Raw genomic sequence first — 23,862 nt, 5'->3', positions numbered from 1 at the left:
TCTCGAACCTGGGTCCTCTGCGTCCCAGTCCAATGCTCTATCCACTGCACCACTGCCTGGTCAGGCGACGTCTAAGCTTTTTAAAAAGTATCATATGCATGCAGAAAAATGTAGAAATAATGTGTCTAGCCTGACAAATTTTCATACACTAAACTGTTCTTATTTATTTTAATTTTTTTCTCCTTTTTATGTTATCACTTTCTAGAATTTCTACTGCTTGGATATCAGACCTTTTGGATTGCTCTAATTTTCCTATATATTATTATCTTTTTGTTGTTGTCTTTGCCCTTTTACAAACAATCTTTTACTTATTTTGAGAGGTGGGGGCACTTCATAGTTTCTAAGTTGTAATAAGTGTCCTCTTCCTCCCTACTTGGTTTTCTTTCTCTAGACCTCTTGTTTTTATTTATTTTATTTATTTTATTTTATTTATTCATTTTAGATAGGAGAGAGGAAGGGAGAGAGAGAGGAGAGACAGAGAATGTGGGGAGGAGCTGGAAGCATAACTCCCATATGTGCCTTGACCAGGCAAGCCCAGGGTTTCGAACCGGCGACCTCAGCATTTCTAGGTCGACGCTTTATCCACTGTGCCACCACAGGTCAGGCTAGACCTCTTGTTTTTATTGTAAGGATGCAGTGGTTTATTTTTAGTCTTATCTTTTTTTTTAATTTTTATTTTTTATTGATTTAAATTTATTGTGTTTACACAGATTCAAGTGTCCCATCGAATACATTCCCCTCTCCCCCATGTTCCCCTCAACATCTCCCTTGCTGCCCCTCTCCCCTAGGCATTCCCCGTTTCTCTCCAGGATTTGCTTTTCTGCTCTATAAAGCTGTGTTATGTATATACTAGAAAACCCAGCGGTTATACGAAATGACCGCTGTTCTAGATATTATAAATTGTAATTAAAATGATTTGTGCAAAGGTGTCTGCTAATTCAAACTGAATTACCCAGGGCAGGCGGCGAGGACACCCCTTTGCTTAGTGCCCCACGGGGTTTCCCTCTTCTACTTGCTTAATTGCTTAAAGTAGAGTGCAATGAAGGAAACCACTGGTGGTACATGTCTTAAGAGCCACCGCTAGCTCAATAAATAAAGGTGATTTAAATAATAAAATGTTAATTCACATGTCAAAGATCTCTTTGTACACAACATTTCTTGTGTAGATCTTTCCATTATTTTTAAATTCTTCTTGCAGAGGACCATCAATTATTTTTAATTTTACGTCCGTTCTTTCACGAACTCTTGAACAGGCAACATAAAGTTGACCGTGTCCAAATGCAGGCTCAGGTAAAAAAATGCCAACACGCTTAAGCGTTTGGCCCTGAGACTTATTGATGGTCATAGCAAAGGCAAGTTTTACAGGAAATTGTCTACGTCTCAATTGAAACGGCAACCCTGTTTGAGATGGAGCCAAATCAAGTCTTGGAATGACATGTATTTCACCTTTAGAGGAGCCAGTCAAAGACTTACCTATTATGACATTATTTTTCAATTGGAGAACCTCTAGTCTTGTACCATTGCAAAGACCCCTTCTGATGTTAAGATTTCTTTCTTTTTTTTTTTTGTATTTTTCTGAAGCTGGAAATGGGAAGAGACAGTCAGACAGACTCCCGCATGCGCCCGACCGGGATCCACCCGGCACGCCCACCAGGGGCGAATCTCTGCCCATCAGGGGGCAATACTCTGCCCCTCTGGGGGGTCGCTCTGCCGTGACCAGAGCCACTCTAGCGCCTGGGGCAGAGGTCAAGGAGCCATCCCCAGCGCCTGGGCCATCTTTGCTCCAATGGAGCCTTAGCTGCGGGAGGGGAAGAGAGAGACAGAGAGGAAGGAGGAGGGGAGGGGTGGAGAAGCAAATGGGCACTTCTCCTATGTGCCCTGGCCGGGACTTGAACCCGGGTCCCCCTCACGCCAGGCCGACGCTCTACCGCTGAGCCAATCAGCCAGGGCCAAGATTTCTTAACAGCATAATAATTGCTCCAATCTTTAACCTCAATTTGTGAGGTGGCATGCCAGAAGGCGACAGACTATTTAAAAATTCCGTTGGAAAGTTGATGGCACTCGCTTTATTATCAGCTACAACGGAATCAACACTTAAATATGTTGTGTCGTTCCCTTCTATGATATTTAAGACATCATTTAGTTTGTCTACATCAGAATTTTTAGGACACAATATTGCCCTTTCACTAATTTCACTGATGTTTCCAGGCTGGATTTTATTACCAAAAACCCGATCCACTAAACTCTCTTTGCATATCATTGACAAAAGAATCTCGACAATGTCTTCACTCAATCCATTATCATCAGAAAGAGTTCCATTTCCAAGTTTTAAAAGCACTCACTATATTCGGGATCATTTGACCTCATGTTCATTGTCAGTGGGAGTTTCTTAAATAAATCCCATGATTTTGCAAATTTTATGCTATTTTGTATTATTGCGGCTTGTGGAGCATGAGGCAGTACTGATAGACATTGTCTAAAGTCACCTCCAAGTAAAACTTTACGCATTTGCTCTGCAACTGAAGCAAGCCTTGTCTTTCTCTGCTCAGTGGTTTCTTTTTGTCGAGAAAGCCGTTTTTGTGCATCTTTAGCTCCTTTTCTCTCCTCTTCAGTGCTGTATTTTCTAGGAGGCTTTCTTAAAAGAAATTACATTAAGATGTAGTTTTTATGTAAAACAGATGATTGCCAATGCAAACAAATGTTCACCTTCCCCCTGACCAGCTCAATTTGCGTTCAGCCGTGGCAACTTCACCCCATTGGCTAGTACAGTTACGCAAGCAACCAATAAGCTATCGGCGACAGACACTTAAGCCGCATATAATAAAGATAATTTCACCAATCTCTTTCCCTTCTCTGATCGCATCCTCTCATCCCCTTTCCCTCTGTCTGCTTTTCCACTGGTCCCTTTGATCCCGCCTCTGCCTCTATTCCATTTTTTAGTTCACATTGTTCATTGGATTCCTCAGGTCTTATCTTTCATATTAGAGTTTTTATTCAAATACCGGATAATCCTTGGCTATCCATTCATATTTTAAGAATGAGACACTAAGTAAAAACTGGCTCTCTGGAGTTGGGTAAATGGTTGATTGTCGAGCCAGGAAGGAAAGTACAAAATGAGTTTGGAACTTCTTGTGCCAGAAATTAAAGGAGTGCTCAGAAATAGGAGACATGGTCAACACACCAGAGAAGGAAACTTGTAGGGGCTTTCACTGGCCAGATTAGGGACAATTTAAGCATCAAAAGGAATAAAGATGGGAGTACAGATGATATAGTAATAAATATATATTTTGGAAGGGGAAGATCTTTATAGTAGTATGCCACCTAGTAAGTGTAGAGGAATGCTAGGATTAGAAAATCACCATTTTGTAATTATCATTATAAAAATTGATGCATACAGGAATCAATTGAGTTGAAACTAGTAAAGAAAAGTTTGAAGAGATGTGGAATATTTACATAAACTCAAACTGTCTCCCCACAAATTACTATTAATTGCAAAGGGAAAAATAATAACTTCAGGGTAAAGAAAGCTGCGTGACAGCATTTTAACCAAAAAAAACCTGTAAAGCTACCCACAGTAAGACAGACATCATGGCCTCGATGTATCGCGCTGAGAAGGACATCATCGGTTAATTTGTATTCCTGTGAAAACCAGTAATCTGAATCTGAAAATGAGAAAATTGGTTAAGGCCTGTATTCTTTATTACCAAGAAAGGCTGAAAAACCATGTCAGTTTAATTTTTTTTTTTTTTTTTTTTCCCTGAAGCTGGAAACGGGGAGAGACAGTCAGACAGACTCCCGCATGCGCCCGACCGGGATCCACCCGGCAAGCCCACCAGGGGCAATGCTCTGCCCACCAGGGGGCGATGCTCTGCCCCTCCGGGGCGTCGCTCTGTCGCGACCAGAGCCACTCTAGCACCTGGGGCAGAGGCCAAGGAGCCATCCCCAGCGCCCGGGCCATCCTTGCTCCAATGGAGCCTTGGCTGCGGGAGGGGAAGAGAGAGACAGAGAGGAAGGAGGGGGTAGGGATGGAGAAACAAATGGGCACTTCCCCTATGTGCCCTGGCCGGGAATCAAACCCGGGTCCCCCGCACGCCAGGCCGACGCTCCACCGCTGAGCCAACCGGCCAGGGCAAACCATGTCAGTTTAAAGGAGACTAAAGATACATGACAACTAAATGCAATGTGAACTCCTGCATTGGATTCAAAATAGGAAAAAATTCTGTGAAGAATTTTTTTTATTTTTATTCAGTGAGAGGAGAGGAGGCAGAGACAGACTCCCACATGTGCCCAGCTGGGATCCACCCGGCATGCCCACTAGGGAGGTGCTCTGCCCATCTGGGGTGTTGCTCCTTTGCAGCTGGAGCCATGAGGCGGAGGCCATGTAGCCATCCTCAGAGCCTGGGCCAACTTTGCTTTAACTGAGCCTTGGCTGCAGGAGGGGAAGAAAGAGATAGAGAGGAAGGAGAGGGGGAAGGGTGGAGAAGCAGATGGGCGCTTCTTCTGTGTGCCCTGTCTGAGAAGTGAACCGGGACTTCCACATGTGGAGCCGATGCTCTACCACTGAGCCAACCGGCCAAGGCTCTTGTCTACTTTTTTGGTTGATAAGCAGGGAGTGTGTTGATGTTTCCTACCATAATTGTGGACTTGTTTATGTCTTCAGACAGTTATGTCAGTTTTTGTTTCATGTATTTTGTCTTCATCTGACTCAGATTGACCAATTGTTACCATTTTGCCAGTGCCTTTGTCGTTTTCTTTCATAAATACATAATATTTTTTTTCTGAACCATTTCAGAATCTTAGACTCATGCCCTTTTAATTATAAGTACTTGAGTGTGTTTGTATTTATTTCTTAAGAATGAGTACATTTATTTACATAATCATAGATTACAAAAATCAGAAAATTTAATATAATACTATTATGTAATCTTTTAAAAATTTACCCATATAATAGGGGTTATTTTTTCTGGTCCACAGTTCAGTTTAGGATCATGTGTTGCATTTCATGTTTGTCTTATTGACCTCCTTTAATCTGAAACAACTCCTCTGACTTTCTTTGTCTTTAATAATGGCTATTTTAAAAGAGTACAGGGTGGGGCAAAAGTAGGTTTGCATTTGTTCCTATGGAAAATAATGCAATAATTAAATAATAATATAAAAATAAACTGTTTTGTATACTCATAACAGTAAACCTACTTTTGCCGCACTCCATATAAATTTCTTCTGTGCAATGTTTTTTAATTTTGTCATGATGTTTATTTGTGTCTTAGTAAAATTTTGTAAAAATATTATATACATGGTGTATCCTTTTTAAAACATCACATCAAGAAGGGAATGGTATGGTGTGGCCTGACCTGTGGTGGTACAGTGGATAAAGCGTCGACCTGGAAATGCTGAGGTTACCGGTTCAAAAACCCTGGGCTTGCCTGGTCAAGGCACATATGGGAGTTGATGCTTCCAGCTCCTCCCCCCTTCTCTCTCTCTGTTTCTCTCTCTCCCTTTCTCTCTCCTCTCTAAAAATGAATAAATAAAATTTAAAAAAAAAAAGAAGAAGGGTATGGTGTCATTTTGTATTTTGTCCCAATATTGTTGCTCTTTTTTATTTTTTTTATTTTTTATTTTTGAGAGACAGAAACATCGAACTGCTCCTGTATTGTGCCCTGCCTAGAAATCGAACCAGCTATTGTTGCTCTTTCACCAGCAACAATGACTAGGTTGGGGCTTTCTGGCTTTCATTTCTTGAGAACTTATTAATTTATATTAATTCAACATTCAGCAGATATTGAGCGCTTTTCAGTTTAGATCATGTTTTAGGTTACAGCGATAAAAGGATGTAATCTTCTCTCTTCATGGAATTTAAAGTTTGGTGTGGGATTAGACCAGTGGTTCTCAAAGTGTGCACCAGGGTGCACTGGTGCATCCAAGAAGATTTCCAGATGCACCCTATGGTATTCCAGAGAAACATGTGACTGTTGGAGACCAAAGAAAACCAACAGGGTTTTTGGAGTTTAGATTTTGGGGGGACAGGTGTGGGGAATTGGCTGTAAGCTGACAGTCTGCCCAACCCCCCATCTCACTTACCTGATTAGGTTGCAAAAGGCTGTTAAGCTGTGGTGCTGGATTGTTTACACTACCCCCCATGTTCCCCAGAAAGACTGGAGGCAAGTTTCTTCTATCCTTTGTTTGGTGTAAAGTTAAGAATGATATGTGTGGTGGGGGTTTTCTGCACTCAACACAATTAAGAGTAAAAAGAGAGGAATTCTTCAATGTATTGACAAGGAAATGAGAGTTTGCCTTTCAAATATATGCCCAAACATTGAAGAAATCGCTAGGACACATCAGGCTTATGTTTCTCATAAACACAAGAATGAAAAAACTTAACACATTTGCACCAGGACCTGCCGAATTTACTAAATCTTACTAAGAATGTATCTAGATATATAAAAAGATAACTTTTTTGTTGTTTTTTTACTTTTTAACTTCTCTTTTCTATGAATTCTAAAAAGCATAACTCAAAACATAAAAACATTTTATAATGTCAAAATAAATGTAATTTTGTCATTTATTTTAATTACCATAAAAGCACGCTTGGACTTTATATTTTTTCTTTAATATTTGACTTAATTATTATTATTATTTTTTTTTTCTTTTTTTTTTTTTCTTTTTCATTTTTCTGAAGCTGGAAACAGGGAGAGACAGTCAGACAGACTCCCGCATGCGCCCGACTGGGATCCACCCGGCACGCCCACCGGGGGCGACGCTCTGCCCACCAGGGGGCGATGCTCTGCCCATCCTGGGCGTCGCCATGTTGCGACCAGAGCCACTCTAGCGCCTGGGGCAGAGGCCACAGAGCCATCCCCAGCACCCGGGCCATCTTTGCTCCAATGGAGCCTTGGCTGTGGGAGGGGAAGAGAGAGACAGAGAGGAAAGCACGGCGGAGGGGTGGAGAAGCAAATGGGCGCTTCTCCTGTGTGCCCTGGCCGGGAATCGAACCCGGGTCCTCCGCACGCTAGGCCGACGCTCTACCGCTGAGCCAACCGGCCAGGGCTGACTTAATTATTATAACATATTTCTCAGAAATTTGTATATAGTGCGCCTACAATTATTTGTAGGATTTTAAATATGCCCTGACTTCAGAAAGTTTCAGAACCACTGGATTAGATGTTAAACAGTCACGGTAGCCTGACCTGTGGTGGCGCAGTGGATAAAGCGTCGACCTGGAAATGCTAAGGTCGCCGGTTCGAAACCCTAGGCTTGCCTGGTCAAGGCACATATGGGAGTTGATGCTTCCAGCTCCTCCCCCTTCTCTCTCTGTCTCTCCTCTCTCTCCCTCTCTCTCTCCTCTCTAAAAATGAATAAGTAAAATTAAAAAAAATAATTGTTTTTTTCAAAAAAAAAACAAAACAAAAAACAACAGTCACGGTAATTTATCCCAGTGATGCTACGTGAGTCAGGAAAAGTGCAGTATGGGCCTGGCCGGTTGGCTCAGCGGTGGAGCGTTGGCCTGGCGTGCAGAAGTCCCGGGTTTGATTCCCGGCCAGGGCACACAGGAGAAGCGCCCATCTGCTTCTCCACCCCTCCCCCTCTCCTTCCTGTCTGTCTCTCTCTTCCCCTCCCGCAGCCGAGGCTCCATTGGAGCAAAGATGGCCCGGGCGCTGGGGATGGCTCCTTGGCCTCTGCCCCAGGCGCTAAAGTGGCTCTGGTCGCGGCAGAGCGACCCCCCCCCCCCCCGGAGGGGCAGAGCATCGCCCCCTGGTGGGCAGAGCGTTGCCCCTGGTGGGCGTGCCGGGTGGATCCCGGTCAGGTGCATGCGGGAGTCAGTCTGTCTCTCCCCATTTCCAACTTCAGAAAAATACAAAAAAAAAAAAAAAAAAGAAAAGTGCAGTATGAGAGGAGAAGTGTGTGGTAGGGGCACTAGTTCCAGAGGTGGGGTTTAAAAGTTGTGCTTGAGAAATTTGATAAGAGGCTTTCATGTGGCAACCCTGGTGACTGGAAATAAACATTTCATAGTGAAATTCTGGGGTACCCTCTGCTCTAGTGATAGATCTAACTTTTGTGAATGCTAGTTGTCAGATTTGCTAGGAGCAAGTTTAATCTGGGGAGCCTGATCATAGAATGGTCTGAAGCTTCCTCCAATTTAAGCAGTTTGACGATAAATTAAAAACCTTTTCTGTCTCTCAGTTTTACTTTGAACTTACAAGGCTATAGCAGAAGACCAAGTGGCCGCCGCCATAGCAGAGGCAATCCAGAGAGTTCCTTCACGTGGAAGCCTCAGGAGCAGATTACAGTGGAGATGGTCACTGAAGAGAGTGGCAGGGGTTTGAGGCGTCCCCATTGTACTGTGGAGGAGGTGAGCCCTTCAGCCCGATCTCTCCTGAAACTATTTTATGAATTTGGGGGTGGGGTAGGATAAGTAATATATATACTCTGGTACAAAATTCAAAAGGTATAAAAGGGTGTACTGTATACTGACGATAAACTCAGTCTCACCTCCGTACCTTTCCTACTACCCTGTTTGACTCTGATACTTGTATGCATCCTAGAGATATTCTCTACATATGTAACTTAGTCAATTTCAGAGTATTTCCACTATAAGAAAGCAAAAGAAGTCATGTTAGGAAAAGATAAGATTATAGATTCTTTTTGGGTGCCTGAATTGTTCAAACTTGTTTCTTTTGTAAGCTGTAGTAACTGTAAGTAGAGAAGTTAAATGGTGTGCATCTCTGCTCTTTCCTTCCCTTTTCAGGACACTTAGCATGTGTATTCAGCAACCAGCTTCTCTTCTCTTCACTTCCCTCTCGAAGTCTTCTCTTATTCCAGGAGCATTTAGAATTACTCCTGTATCTGGCATCCTCCAGGACCATCACCTATTGCTACATGGTTTTTCTGAGCCACTTAGTTTTGCTCATCTTAGAAATACTTGTTTGGGTTCCTGTTGTCAGCAATTTGAATGCATGGTCCCTGTCCTCTAGAATTATAAAGTAGGCTGCGGTACCTCTCAGAAGAGAAATCAGATGAGACTGAGCACATATACACAGGATAAATTCTAGAAATAGCAAGAGGTAATATTAGCGAGGACATAGTCATTGGTTAAGTGTGATATAAAGTTAGCAGGTAGAGCATGAAGTCCCAGATTTCAATTGTGGATAAATACGTGCCACTGACCAAGATTCTTTGGATGTTTAGGGGAAAGTTAATGACTTCAGCTTTGGACATTGTTTAAAGTGCCTTTGAAACATGCGAAGTGACCTGGCCCGTAGAGTGTTGAGAAGGCAGGGTTAAAGACACATTTCTGAATCTTCTGCATATTAATATTATGTAAATCCTGGTTGCTGAGACATTCAGGTAGAGAATGTAGTATGAGAAGAGGTAATGGGCAGGACCATTGGCATTTGGGCAGGCAGAAGAGATAATCTGCAGTGGAGACTGAGAAGATAGAAAGAAATCAGGAGAGTGTATTGTCCAGGAAGGCAAGGCAAGGTCATCAGGGTGAAAGGCTGAAGAGAGAGGTCAAGTAATGAAAAGACTGAAAAAGTATCTGTTGAATCTGGCCATACAATGTCATTGGTGACTTTGGCACAACCAATTCTATTTTGGAAGCTGAATATTCTGAACATGCCAGTGGATTATTTCTGCTGAGTTGTTTTGTGGTTAACCCAGTTCCGCTGTCAGAATTCAGGTGCCATTAAGGTCTAGGAGATAATTTGAATGAATGAAGTGGGCTGAAGTGAATGGCCTATCTAAAGGAAATAGCCCCTACCTAGCTCTAGATTCTTGATTCAGTTTTTCAAAAGAGGTCAAATTTTTTGGGTTTATTTTTTTCCAATTTAAAATGTTGGTAATTAAATTAAAGAAATTGAAAAAGTACTGTTGTGACAAAACACATCCTATGACCTATTAAGTCTTTACTTATGATTTAATTATGTTTAATGTGCTGGAAATTATCCAACATTCTTTCTTTTATTTAGGGTGTTCAAAAAGAGGAAAGAGAGAAGTACCAAAGGTTATTAGAGCGACTTAAAGAAGGTGTTTCTTCTGTAACTTCAACTCATCATAGGTAAAGATGATGCTTTACCAGACACTTTTTCCTTATTTTTAGAGAGGGAATTGGTAAAAGAGGTTTTGTGGGAAAAGAGATTAACATTGAGAGAACTAGCCCTGTGATTTGTCTGAACAAATTATATCTAGTAATGGATTATATAGAATAATGCTTTTACAAAATAGAATTTTCTGTTACCTTTAGAATCCTTTGTTCAGGTGTATTCTTACTTGAAACTGTGATATGGAAAGTGGAATCCCTGGTTAAAATCAGGAAGAAGAGAGTTTTTTCAGCTTCCCCAACATACACATTTCCCACAATCTCTCTCTCTGCCTGCCTACCTTCTCCCCTCTTCTCTCCTGCTTGTTTCTCCCTCCCTTATTCTCCTCTCTTCCCTATATACACATAGTTTCTGAGGTATCAATTGTGCTAAGCACAATTGGAAGTCCTCAATTTTAGAGACATGATTAAAGCCACCCAGGTCATAAATTATTTTTATAAAACTCCTTGTTATTAAATACTTTTACCGATATGAACAAATAGATGAGAATGGCAGCAAAAGTTGATGTCTGGCCTTATATTTGCTTGTAAAAAGGGGACAAAAAATATGTGAGCTCAGGTTTGAGGGACACTTGATAATTTAACAAGTGAGAATACACAAAGGGATGTCCCAGAAATTATGTGACAGCAAGTTGAAGGTGAAAAAGTCACAAGACTATCTAGCTTATTGAGTGCAGAAATGACAAAAGGATATTTGGGAATTTTAACTTTGGTTGTGAACTTTTAAAATTTTAATTCTCTTAATGTAATCAGTGAGAATGTTAATATTTTCTCCATTTTGACTAGCCACTGTTGAAAGCAGCAGTATTCTTCCTGAACTATTATTTGTTTTGTCATGTCAGCAAAATCCTCAACCTATTTTGCTTTTTATATTCCTGCTTTTTTAATGGGTTGTTTTAGGATCCATTTCAACTGTAGAAAATTTTCCATCTTTCAACCTGAGTTTTTCAGTCAAGGTGGTACTGGGGATTGGGACATGCAATCTTATAAGTAGAATAGCTGGAGGTTAGTAACTTGGTTGAAATACTAGACTTAGGACTAGACTCCTTTTATCCTAGGCCCAGATGGTGTGGTGTTTCATCCTTTCTCATAATTGGATGATTCAGGGTCATCAATAACTCTTATTTGGAGAATCTTGTCAAAGATGGATAATGACTATTTATGGTAGATTTTCCTTTTGTATATGAACATTTTCATTGTTTGTGTTTCTAAGTTCTCAAAAATATCACATGGATACATTGAAGACCAAAGGCTTGGTGGAAGAGCAAAGTCATGGAGTCAGAACAACTCAGTTTGTTCCGAAACAATGTGAGTTCCCAGATTTAGCCCTGTCTTAAAATACTAAACTTGGTTCATGTGCATATGGAATTGAAAAATGACATAATTATGAAAGATGGTGCACTAAACCTTAAAGCTTTATCAGACCCCAGAGCACTCACTGGTTTATCCAGTATCACTTGTTTAGTAAAAAAGTTATTTTAAGATGAAGCAGATTTATAAAATATCTCTTGATTATTATTATTAGTTTCTATATATATATTACACTGCTCACAAAAATTAGGGGATATTTTCTAGCTCATACTCATTTTGAAATATCCCCTAATTCCTGCTTACAAAAACAGGGGGATATTTTATCGCTTCATATTCATTTTGTGAACCTAAAATTAATTTTTTATATTAATTTCCTTGTCTTTATCCATTTGCTGTCCACTAAATGACATTAAATGATAGCTTACTGGGCGCATGCGGGAGTCAGTCTGACTGCCTCCCCGCTTCTAACTTCGAAAAAATACCAAAAGAAAAATGATAGCTTACCAAATGAGCAGATAATCAGTCAGCTTACACTAAAGATTATATTTAAAGAAGAAAGCAATTTATTCATGTTTAAGGAACTTGATTTGTAAGGAGGTTAGTGTTTGGAATTTATTCTAACATTTCAATGTAAAGTCAGTGCCTTGATACTTTGGAGGTTGTGTAAGTTGAAATTCTAGCTATATATTGATTAATAAAGAAGACACTTTATTTTTTTCTTTACCATCCTCACAGATAGAATTGTGGAAACAAGGGGACCTCTCTGTCCAGTGAGGAGTGAAAAGAGGTACATGGTTCAGTTCATTCTGTTTTCTTTTGACATTTTTCTTATTTTATAAGTTATGAGTAACCATGTCTGAAGAATTGTGAATTCTTCTCAACTCTGCTGGTCGGTCAGCATATGTGGGTACATAGGTAGCTTTTGTGTCAGATGCCCTAACTTGGGAGAGTTCCTTTGCCTCCTAGGCATTAGGAGTTGGGAGATGCAGGTGCCATTTAGAAAGTGTGGTTGTGGTGGACATCTCTAGTATGTGAACAGTGAAGGCAGTTCTACATGCCTTAGCACTTGGGATGATAGTTCATTTACAGCATAGTTTGGTAAAGTATGTGTGGCCTATGGGCAAGATCTGGTCCACCTGCCTGCTTTTTGTAAGTACAATTTTATTGGAACACAGTCATTCTCATTCATTTGCATATTGTTTATGGCTGCTTTTAAACTGTAATGAAAGTGGCCCTGGCTGGTTGGCTCAGCGGTAGAGCGTCGGCCTGGCGTGCAGGGGACCCGGGTTCGATTCCCGGCCAGGGCGCATAGGAGAAGCGCCCATTTGCTTCTCCACCCCCACCCCCTCCCTCTCTGTCTCTCTCTTCCCCTCCCGCAGCCAAGGCTCCATTGGAGCAAAGATGGCCCGGGCGCTGGGGATGGCTCCTTGGCCTCTGCCCCAGGCGCTAGAGTGGCTCTGGTCGCGGCAGAGCGACGCCCCGGAGGGGCAGAGCATCGCCCCCTGGTGGGCAGAGCGTCGCCCCTGGTGGGCTTGCCGGGTGGATCCCGGTCGGGCGCATGCGGGAGTCTGTCTGTCTCTCCCCGTTTCCAGCTTCAGAAAAATACACACACACACAAATAAATAAATAAATAAATAAACTGTAATGGAAGTTAAGAAGATGTAACAAATCAGACCTGCAAAGCCTATGTTACTATCTGATGCTTTTTAGAAAAATTTTGCTGACCCTTGGTTTAGTGGCCTATATTAAACTCAAGGCAATTTTTGTTTACAAATTATTATATTTATCTCATTTCTTTTGTGTGTGTGTGTGTGTGGCAGAGAGAGGGAGAGAGTCAGAGGGAGGGACAAATAGGGACAGACAGAGAGGAAGGGAGAGAGGTGAGAAATATCAGTTCTTCGTTGCGGTTTAGTTGTTCATTGATTGATTTCTCATATGTGCCTTGACTGGGGAGTTACAGCAGACTGAGTAACCCATTGTTCGAGCCAGTGACCTTGGGCTCAAGCTGGTGAGCTTTGCTCAAACTAGATGAGCCCACGCTCAAGCTGGCGACCTCGGGGTCTCAAACCTGGGTCCTTGGCACCCCAGTCTGACACTCTATCCACTGCGCCACTGCCTCGTCAGGCTGTATCTATCTTATTTCTTAGACTAACATGTACCAGATTAAAATCATCCAGTAAGTCTATAATCTCTCTCTTTTTCCCTCAGGTGTTCAAAGGGGAAGTTTTTGGATACAGAGAAGACCGTTGGAATCAGACTTGAAACTGAAGGTGTAAGTAGAAACCCTAGTTAAATTTTATATCATTTTACCCTTTCACCTGACTTACTATTAATATTTTGGTGCTCATGAAAAAGAAGGAAGTCAATATGTTAATTTTCTTTTTTTTAGCATGCACTCGCGCGCACGCGCACAAGAGATAGAGAAAGAGAGAGAGAGAGAGAGGGGAAGGGAGAGAGATGAGAAGCATCAACTCATAGTTGCAGCACCTTAATTGTTCATTGATTGCTTTCTCATATGTCCCTTAACCAGGGGCCTCCAACCGAGCCAGTGACCTTAGGGCTTAAGCCAGCGACCTTGGGGTTTCAAACCTGGGTCCTCAGCGTATCAGGTCAGTGTGCCACCACATGGTCAGGCAGCTTGATTTCTTTTTTTTTTTTTTTTTTTTTCCATTTTTTCTGAAGCTGGAAATGGGGAGAGACAGTCAGACAGACTCCCGCATGCACCCGACCGGGATCCACCCGGCACGCCCACCAGGGGTGACGCTCTGCCCACCAGGGGGCGATAATCTGCCCATCCTGGGCGTCGCCATGTTGCGACCAGAGCCACTCTAGCGCCTGGGGCAGAGGCCACAGAGCCATCCCCAGCACCCGGGCCATCTTTGCTCCAATGGAGCCTTGGCTGCGGGAGGGGAAGAGAGAGAGAGGAAAGCGCGGCGGAGGGGTGGAGAAGCAAATGGGCGCTTCTCCTGTGTGCCCTGGCCGGGAATCGAACCCGGGTCCTCCGCATGCTAGGCCGACGCTCTACCGCTGAGCCAACCGGCCAGGGCCAGGCAGCTTGATTTCTAATGACGTTTTCTTTGAAAAAGCAGGAGGCATTGAAGATATACATACAACTGTCGCTTCTTTCCGAGTTGTTGGATTTTTTTTTGACAGAGAGAGAGGGACAGATAGGGACAGTCAGACAGTAAGGGAGATGAGAAGCATCATTTTTTTTCGTTGCAGCACTTTTTAGTTTTTCACTGATTGCTTTCTCATATGTGCCTTGACCGTGGGGCTATACTAGATGGAGTAACCCCTTGCTCAAGGCAGCAACCTTGGGTCCAACCCGGTGAGCTTTGCTCAAACCAGATGAGGCCGCGCTCAAGCTGGTGACCTCGGGGTCTCGAACCTGGGTCATCTGTGTCCCAGTCCGACGCTCTATCCCTGTGCCACCGCCTGGTCAGGCTCGAGTTGCTGGATTTTTATCTCTGTGTAATGAACACCTTCTGTGAGAGACCAGTATGCCTCCATCTCTACCTTTATGGCTGTTGTCTGGCTTCTTTTAGAGAATTTTTATTTTTTATTTTTTTTGTATTTTTCTGAAGCTGGAAACGGGGAGAGACAGACAGACTGACTCCCGCATGCCCCCAACCCGACTGGGATCCACCCGGCACGCTCACCAAGGGGTGATGCTCTGCCCATCCTGGGCGTCGCCATGTTGCGACCAGAGCCACTCTAGCGCCTGAGGCAGAGGCCACAGAGCCATCCCCAGCGCCCGGGCCATCTTTGCTCCAATGGAGCCTTGGCTGCGGGAGGGGAAGAGAGAGACAGAGAGGAAAGCGCGGCGGAGGGGTGGAGAAGCAAATGGGCGCTTCTCCTGTGTGCCCTGGCCGGGAATCGAACCCGGGTCCTCTGCACGCTAGGCCGATGCTCTACCGCTGAGCCAACCGGCCAGGGCTGTGCCTAGAGAATTTTTAAAACCATACTTCTCAGGAAGAGATATATGCTCAGGACTTTATTTTCAGAGTCAAGATTTTAATATTGAAAATACTATCATCAACCTTATACTTAGATTTTTTTTTTTTTTGAGATGCAGGTATAAACAGGAATGTCGAGCTGCTCCTGTGTGTGCCCTGACTAGGGAGTTGAACCAGTAACCTCTGCACTTAGGATGATACAACTAACTGAGCTATCCAGCCAGGGTTTAGTTGTGGTTTTCTTTGTGGTTTTTTTTTTTAAAGAGCTAGAGGAAGGGAGAGAAAAGGGAAGGGGAAGGGAAGCATTCATTTGTTGTTCTACTCAGTTGTCCATTTTTGGTTGCTTCCCATGTGTACCTTGTTCAGAGATCGAACCCACAACCTTATAAGTATCAGAATAAGAGGTGTTCCAGTGATTTCTATAACAATACCAACGTTTTTGTTTGTTTTTGCCGGGGACCAGCGCGGTTAGTAATTCTGGGTCTTGAGTGAGAATGGAGTGGAATTAAGAAAACAGACTCATTAAGAAAAAAGGTTGGGATCCGGAGGCTTCTTCAATGCTGATGGCAGTATAGCCCCAGTTTGCTTTATTATATAGCCATATGCAAATCAAGAAAGTCCTTGATACAAAGTTACACATCTGAGGCAAAAACAGGAACTCTCCCAAGGCATAAACAGGAATCCCCCCACCTTGCATAAGCGAAATCAGCCAACAACTGAACAAACAAAGAGTAAGAGGAAGGGCATGTAATTGCTTCCAGCAACTTAAGCAAGCAAGTGAAGTGGGTGCAAATACTCAGCATCACAGCCAATATGGAGGTGGAGGGGGGAGAACTTAGCCTTTTGCTAAGCCTCGAATTTACAAAGGCATTTTGCCACTTGCAGTCTACAACATGTTTTTAGATTTTATTTATTGATATTAGTGAGAGGAGAGAGAAAAAGGCAATGGAGAAGAAGCGGGAAGCATCACTTCATAGTTGTTGCTTCTTCTATGTTCTTTGACCAGGGAAGCCCAGAGCTTTGAACAAGCGATCTTAGCATTTCAGGTCAACACTTGATCCAGTGCACCACCACAGGTCAGGTGCAATACCAACATTTTGAACAATTTATGGCACACACACCATATACAAAAATATATTCCTAAATTAAATGCAAACTTGAACCCTGGCTGGTTTGTTCAGTGGATAGAGCATCAGCTCAATTTACAGAAGTCTCAGGTTTCATTTCTGGTCAGGGCCTACATGAGAAGTGACCATCTGCTCCTCCCCCCTCATCTCTCTCTCCCCTCTCACAGCCAGTGGCTCGATCAGTTTGAGCATGGCCCTGGACACTGAGGATAGCTCTCTGTTGGAGTGCATCAGTCTCATAATTAAAAATAGCTCAGTACTTCAGCTTTGGCTCAAGATGGGGCGGGGATTGCTGGGTGGATCCCGGTTGGGCACATGCAGGAATCTATCTCTCCTCCTCTCACTTAAAAAAAAAATGCAAACTTAAAGTTTTAGATTATTACATATCTTAGACACATACAAGTACTGAAGTGTAGGGGACTACTTTGTGTTAAGTACAGTATCAGTTTGATTACATTTCTACCATTACATCTCTTAATATCAATTAGTCTTTTTTTTTTATAATTGATTTTAGAGAGGGAGCAAGGAAAGGAGAGAAACACTGATTTGTTGTTCCATTTATTTATGTAGTCGTTGGTTGATTCTTGTATGTGTCTTGATGGGGGACAGAAACCACTGAACTACCTGGCCAGGGTTCATAAGAATTAGTCTTAAGGAGAAGTCATACTCTCTTCTTTTTAAAATTTAATTAATTGATTTTTAGACAGAGAAACAGGAAGCATCAACTCATAGTAGTTGCTATCTGTGTGTGCCTTAACCAGGCAAGCCCAGGGTTTCAAACCAGTGACCTCAGCGTTCCAGGGTGACGTTTTATCCACTGTACCAGCACAGGTCAGTCAAGGATAAGTCATACTCTTAAGCTGTGATCTTAAGTCATAAGTTTTAGAACATTACCTTCTCTAATGTCCCCATTTCCAGTGATTGAGAGTGAAGCCTTTTATGTTTAATTATCATTTGTCACCTGTGGAACCAAAACTGAAAGAAGAATTGGGACTTAAGCTGGGGGGCGGGGTGGGAAGCAGTGGTGCTGCTGCTGCTAGCGGTCAGAGTGGTCCTAGTTTGCTGACTGGGTGACGACTACATCATGACTCTGTTTCTCCTGAGCCTAAGACTTTGCTGTCTGCAACCATGGGAACGGCCAGCAGGGACTGGCTTTTTGGACCGGTATACTTGGGAGTTAACTAGAATGAAGAGTGCTGGCTAACTGTGTAGAGAGTGTTGTTCTAGTTCAAAGCTTTATTTTTACTTTTAAAAAAAATTTTATTTATTGAATTTTAGAGAGAAAGGGAGAGAAAGAGAGAGACATTGATTTGCTGTTTCACTTATTTATACATTCATCGGTTGATTCTTGTATGTTTTATGTGCCCTAACTGGCTATCAAACCTGCCACCTTGGCATATCAGGATGATAAATCAGCTGAGCTACACAGCCAAGGTCCAAAGCTCTGTTTCTAAATAAATTTCCTAATTTTAAAGTAGTTTTTCTACCAGATTAAATTCAGATTAAGGGTCACATAGGGTCATGATAAGGAAGGATCTTATCAGAGTATCTGGGATGCTGACAGAATTCTAGCATTGACATGAATGGTGTTTACATTGGTGTTAGTTTTGTAAATTAGTATCCCAATAAATTCAATTAATAAAAAATAAAAACTGATACATTAACGTTTTGTGCATTTTCCTATACTTCATAATTTATTTTAAATGATGAAATAGAACAAGTTTTCTTAGTATAAGGATAGCTGTGGTTTAATCTGAGTGATGGGATTATAGGTTATGTTTTTTGCTGTTTTTAAAACTAAAAAATTTTTTTAACTAAATTATTTTTAATTCTGATAAGATAACTGAAAATACTTTTCTTGTTTACCTTCAGGGAAAATGATGAGTGTTCTGTTTCATGGGTTTTTTTTACCCCCTTTTTATTGAATTTATTTGGGTGACACTGGTTAACATAATTATATAGGTTTCAGGTGCACAGTTCTATGCACATTGTCTGCACACTATTCTGTTCATGGTTTGCTCTGTGAGCCTTACATCTTGAACACTTTTTGGTTCCTCTTGCAGGAAAAGATGCTAAATATGTATATACTCCTTTGAGGATTTGCTAACTCTCTAATTCTTTCAAGATAATGTCACTGATTTATATTTTATGTATTGCATATGTTTATATATACAAGTATTAAAGAAGTCAATAAAATATATAAACTTTTTTGATCAGAGGAGGGGACACCAGCTGGAACCTGATCTATCTGAAGAAGTGTCGGCCCGACTCCGCCTGGGCAGTGGAAGCAATGGCTTGTTCAGGAGGAAAATGTCAATACTTGAGACAAAAGAAAAAAATTGCTTAGGCAAAGAGAGGGATAAAAGAACGGATGATCTTCTTGAACTTACAGAGGTATTGTTTCTTTTGTTTATCAGAATCAGAGACATGTTTTTAAATAACCTCAGTTATTCAAGACTTGGGTGACTGTTTTGAAGAGTTTCTCCAAGTGAGGGGTAAATGTATGAAAGAAATCAGGCTCAAGAGCTATTCAGTCACTGGCCCCAATGATCTTTGGTGATCTGTGAAGGTGGCCTAAGGGGTCAGATTAATGTTGAACAATTGTGGGTAGACATAATTGTCACACATCGTGGGATGTAATGGATTCTTTGCAGTCTTTTTTTCTAACCTTAAAATATTTTGAGTTACATAGTATGGGTTTGGGATGAGGAATGAGTTCATTGTTTTGATTATGGTTTACTAAAATGCCTTTTTTGTTGATTATTACATTTAAAAATAGTAACACATTATGGAAATAAAGGTGATTAAAAATTCTCATTTTAAAGGTGAGCCCATATATTGCCATCTTCTTCATTGTTTGAGTAAGTGATAGTCCTAGTCAGTGAATATCTTTTGAGCACTTATATATTGGGCATGCAGGTAGAGAGAGAGAGCCATAAAATTAAAAAATTGTGTGCCGTGGGGGAAAGCAATATTAACAATATTTGGCTGAAATAATTTTTATTGGATTTATACAGTGGTCAGCAAACTCATTAGTCAACAGAGCCAAATATCAACAGTACAACGATTGAAATTTCTTTTGAGAGCCAAATTTTTTAAACTTAAACTATATAGGAAGGTACATTCCTTAGAGGTAGCGCCCGCATGGAGTATTTTGTGGAAGAGACACACTCAAGGGGCCAAAGAGCCGCGTGTGGCTCGTGAGCCGCAGTTTGCCGACCACTGGTATAGATTCAGTCTTGTAGCTTAAATACGCACTTACCTGCATAATTCTTTAGATCAAGCTGTCTGTTTAGTAAGAACTAAGTTGTTAGACTGTTGCCTACTTTTCCAGTTTTACCTGTTTGCTGACTCTCCTTATGTCCAAAATGGATAGTATGATTTTATAGGTGGCCTAATTGAATTACTTTGATGTGTTTAAATCAGGGGTCCCCAAACTACGGCCCACGGGCCGCATGCGGCCCCCTGAGGCCATTTATCCGGCCCCGCCGCACTTCCAGAAGGAGCACTTCTTTCATTGGTGGTCAGTGAGAGGAGCATAGTTCCCATTGAAATACTGGTCAGTTTGTTGATTTAAATTTACTTGTTCTTTATTTTAAATATTGTATTTGTTCTCGTTTTGTTTTTTTACTTTAAAATAAGATATGTGCAGTGTGCATAGGGATTTGTTCATAGTTTTTTTTATAGTCCGGCCCTCTAACAGTCTGAGGGACAGTGAACTGGCCTCCTGTGTAAAAAGTTTGGGGACCCCTGGTTTAAATAAAAGTGTAGGAGGAAAATAAAGTATGAAGGTACTTTAAAAAAAAACTGGAAAGAGCAAAGGCTAGTATTTTAGACACTGCTAGGTTTAAGTCTTGGCTCTGCCTTTCAATAATTAATGACTTGAGCATGTAATCTAAATTCTCTTAGCATTACTTCTTCTATAAAGTGTTGATATTTTCTCCACAAGCAGGGATTGATGATGTGCTTCAAGAATCTGGAACCTTGTTTGGCCCATAGTTCTCAATAAATGGTAGTGGGATAATTGAGACTGTACCTTAAATGTAAATATTATTAGCAAATTATTCTTTTCAGAAGCTAATAATTCAAGTACTATTTAAAAAAAATATTAGTAAGGCTGCTTTGTAGTCTAAGTTTAAATATTTTCATACTTTAATTTGGTATGTATTTAGTAGTATATTTTTCTCAAGGGTCAGATGTTACAGAGGTGAAATTGGCCTTTTTCAGTCTTAGACTTTGAGTATCTGATAGTGATTTTATATTAAAGTTATAAGCTCTGGACTTTGTGATTCAGGACATGGAAAAGGAGATCAGTAATGCCCTAGGTCATGGCCCACAGGATGAGATCCTAAGTAGTGCTTTCAAATTGCGAATCACTCGAGGAGATATCCAGACCTTGAGGAACTATCACTGGCTCAATGATGAAGTAAGTTATACCCCCTCCCCTTTAAAAATTTTTTTTATTGATTGATTTTAGAGAGAGAAGCATTCATTTATTATTCCACTTAGTTACTCGTTCACTGGTCACTTCTTGTTATGTACCCTGACCAGGAGCAAACCTGTGACATTGGTGTTTCTGGATGATGCTCTAACCAAGTATTTTTCAACTGCCAGTCTGGGTACGGTGCACCGGAAATTTCGTATTTTGTGTAGGTCCATGAAAGAGTTAACTACCCTGATTTTGTATGAAGATTAGAGACCCAATGGTCTTAAGTGAATTTGCTTGTGCTCAGAATGATTTCTGCCTTAGCAGTCCCTGAAATAATTCTCCTGTTTTCACTGGTCCCCAAATGTAAAAAGGTTGAAAACCACTGCTCTTGCTTACTGAGCTAGCCATCCAGGGTCCTCCCTCCCCTTATAATACCATTATGCGTCACTATTTACTAGCCACAACCGAAGTGAGATATACCCAATTATAAGAGGTTGGTAAATCAGCTTTTAGTTTTGTCTAAAAAACATCCTGAACCTTGGAAAGATGGTTAATTCTAATTGTTTGCTGCCTTGAATTAGCACTGTCTCCCTCTTCTGTATCTGTGCTTCACTTCATCCACCACTTCATACTAGACTTCAGTGACATTTTTATAAACCCTGGGTGCAGCTGATGAATGGAAGGAGGCAGGAAGTGATATTTTATTTTAGATGAATTCATTTTTAAATAGGAGCGTTTTATTTTTTTTAAATAAAGGGATGTATTGATCACTATATGTACACTATTATATGTCTTTAAAATTTTGCCTGGTTGTCACCTTGTATTTGTACATATTTAACTAAAGTTAGCTTTTAGTTCTTGCCAATTATCCAGTTGGTCCTTTACCCAACTACTCAGTCCCTTCACTCTCTTTCTTTGCCTTCCTTCCTGCTTCCCCCATGACTAGTGTCACATAAACACATTCTTCCAAAGCGAGTATATTTTGTTTCACTTTATAAGTAATATGTTTATTTTACAGAATTTAGAAAATAAAGGAAAAGTAGAAGATTATTATCATTCAGAAGTGCCACCACTAAAAAAATCAATAAAAGATTTTGATATATTTTCTTCCAGTTAATATTTTCAAATTGAGGTATAATTTATATGTAGTAAAATTTACTTTGTTAGCATTTCTGCATATTTTTTGTGATACAATTACATTTTACCTTTTTTTTATTGCAAGCTTCCTCCTTGAGTTCATTTTTTTGTTTTTCATTTGTTTATTTTTTGCAAGGGGTAGGGCAGACAGGTACAGACAGGACCAGAGAGATGAAAAAAATCAATTCTTTGTTGTGGCACCTTAGTTGTTCATTGACTGCTTTCTCTTATGTGCCTTGACTGGGAGGGGAGGCGACTACAGCAGACTGAGTGACCCTTGCTCAAGCCAGCGACCTTGGGCTCAAGTCAGCGACCATGGGGTCATGTCTATGATCCCATCCTCAAGCCAGCAACCCTGCGTTCAAGCTGGTGAGCCTGTGCTCAAGCTGGATAAGCCTGCGCTCGTGCTGGCCACCTCGGGGTTTCAAACCTGGGTCCTCAGGATCCCAGGCTGATGCTCTATCCACTGCGCCACCGCCTGGTCAGGCTTGGGTTTGTTTTCTTGACTTTCTTACTAATAGGCCTCAAAAGTACAATTTCATTCCTTTTTAATCCCTCCCATTTTGTGCTGTTTATTTTTATTTTTCATTTTCTACCATAGAGAGTGCTTTTATCCCCTTCTCTGATAAGAAGACTCCAGGCTTCTTATCATCTAATCATAATTTAGTGAGGTTAGAAATTTAGTTTTGATAATGTTCTTTTCATGTTCTCATGTTTATTCTCTTGGTATTACAGATCATTAATTTTTACATGAATCTTCTGGTGGAAAGAAATAAAAAACAGGGTTATCCAGTACTTCATGCGTTCAGTACTTTCTTCTATCCCAAATTAAAGTCTGGGGGTTACCAAGCAGTGAAAAGGTGGACCAAAGGGGTCAATCTCTTTGAACAGGAACTAATTCTGGTACCTATTCATCGGAAGGTACATTGGAGCCTGGTGGTGAGTTGAAAGACTTAATTAATTGTTTGAGTTTGGATAATGACCATTTTCTTAATGAAGGCTACCCTTTTCTGTCCAGTGGAAGCTCACACTGTATGCTTAAAGGCATACTTTGCAGGTGCCTTCTTCGTTCTTGAGTTGAACAACTTGGAAAGATAGAGGAGAGTTGTTGTAGCTAAGTAGCTTTCATTTTTAACATGAAAGAGCTTTAGTCCACATGGGTAATGTATTTTGAGATTTCATAGAGAGAGGAGAGAGAGAGAAAGGGGGGGAGGGACGGGAAGCATCAACTCATAGTAGTTGCTTCTTGTATGTGCCTTGACCCAGCAAGCTCAGGGTTTTGAACTGGCGACCTCAATTTCCCAGGTCGACATTCTATCTCCTGCGCCACCACAGGTCAGACCATGGGTGTTATATATTTTGTTTACAAGATAATGGTATAGGTTGTAGAAAAGTAAAGTTACAAGGAAAAAGAGTAGAAAAGAAATCTCATTACTATGGGAGGACTACTAATGTTTTGGGGGTTGAGTTTCTAAGCCTTTTTGTAGTAATAGAAGTATAATTTTATAGAAGTGAAGTTCTTATCATTTGTGATGTTTTAGAAAAATGTATCTTAGACATCCATTCATGTTGGTATATGTAATGATGGGTTTTTGTTTTGTTTTTTTTGTATTGATGTGTTTTAAAGATGCTTTTCTTTTTTTAGAAATAAAATTCTCATTCCTCTTATGATGGTTTCTGCATGTTGCATTTTTCCATTATAGGTGATAGACCTAAGAAAAAAGTGTCTTAAATATCTGGATTCTATGGGACAAAAGGGCCACAGGATTTGTGAGATTCTCCTGTAAGTCAAAGCTAAAAATCTTC

General features: G+C 41.0%; 1 protein-coding gene across 4 annotated transcripts in view; it reads left to right on the top strand.

Moving 5' to 3' along the window:
- Window positions 1–23,862, top strand: part of SENP2 (SUMO specific peptidase 2) — a 54,880-nt gene that overhangs the window by 13,628 nt on the left and 17,390 nt on the right. For all 4 annotated transcript variants that reach the window (XM_066240856.1, XM_066240859.1, XM_066240857.1 and 1 more), the window contains 9 exons: window positions 8,179–8,347; window positions 9,966–10,054; window positions 11,310–11,404; window positions 12,143–12,194; window positions 13,616–13,679; window positions 18,708–18,884; window positions 20,785–20,916; window positions 22,792–22,995; window positions 23,760–23,839. In XM_066240856.1, the coding sequence (XP_066096953.1) occupies window positions 8,179–8,347; window positions 9,966–10,054; window positions 11,310–11,404; window positions 12,143–12,194; window positions 13,616–13,679; window positions 18,708–18,884; window positions 20,785–20,916; window positions 22,792–22,995; window positions 23,760–23,839 (1,062 nt within the window). The remainder of the gene's footprint in view (window positions 1–8,178; window positions 8,348–9,965; window positions 10,055–11,309; window positions 11,405–12,142; window positions 12,195–13,615; window positions 13,680–18,707; window positions 18,885–20,784; window positions 20,917–22,791; window positions 22,996–23,759; window positions 23,840–23,862) is intronic.

Source organism: Saccopteryx bilineata, chromosome 8 (assembly GCF_036850765.1).
Source record: "Saccopteryx bilineata isolate mSacBil1 chromosome 8, mSacBil1_pri_phased_curated, whole genome shotgun sequence".
NCBI classification, from domain to species: Eukaryota; Metazoa; Chordata; class Mammalia; order Chiroptera; family Emballonuridae; genus Saccopteryx; species Saccopteryx bilineata.
This window is presented reverse-complemented; position numbering and strand designations above follow the sequence as displayed.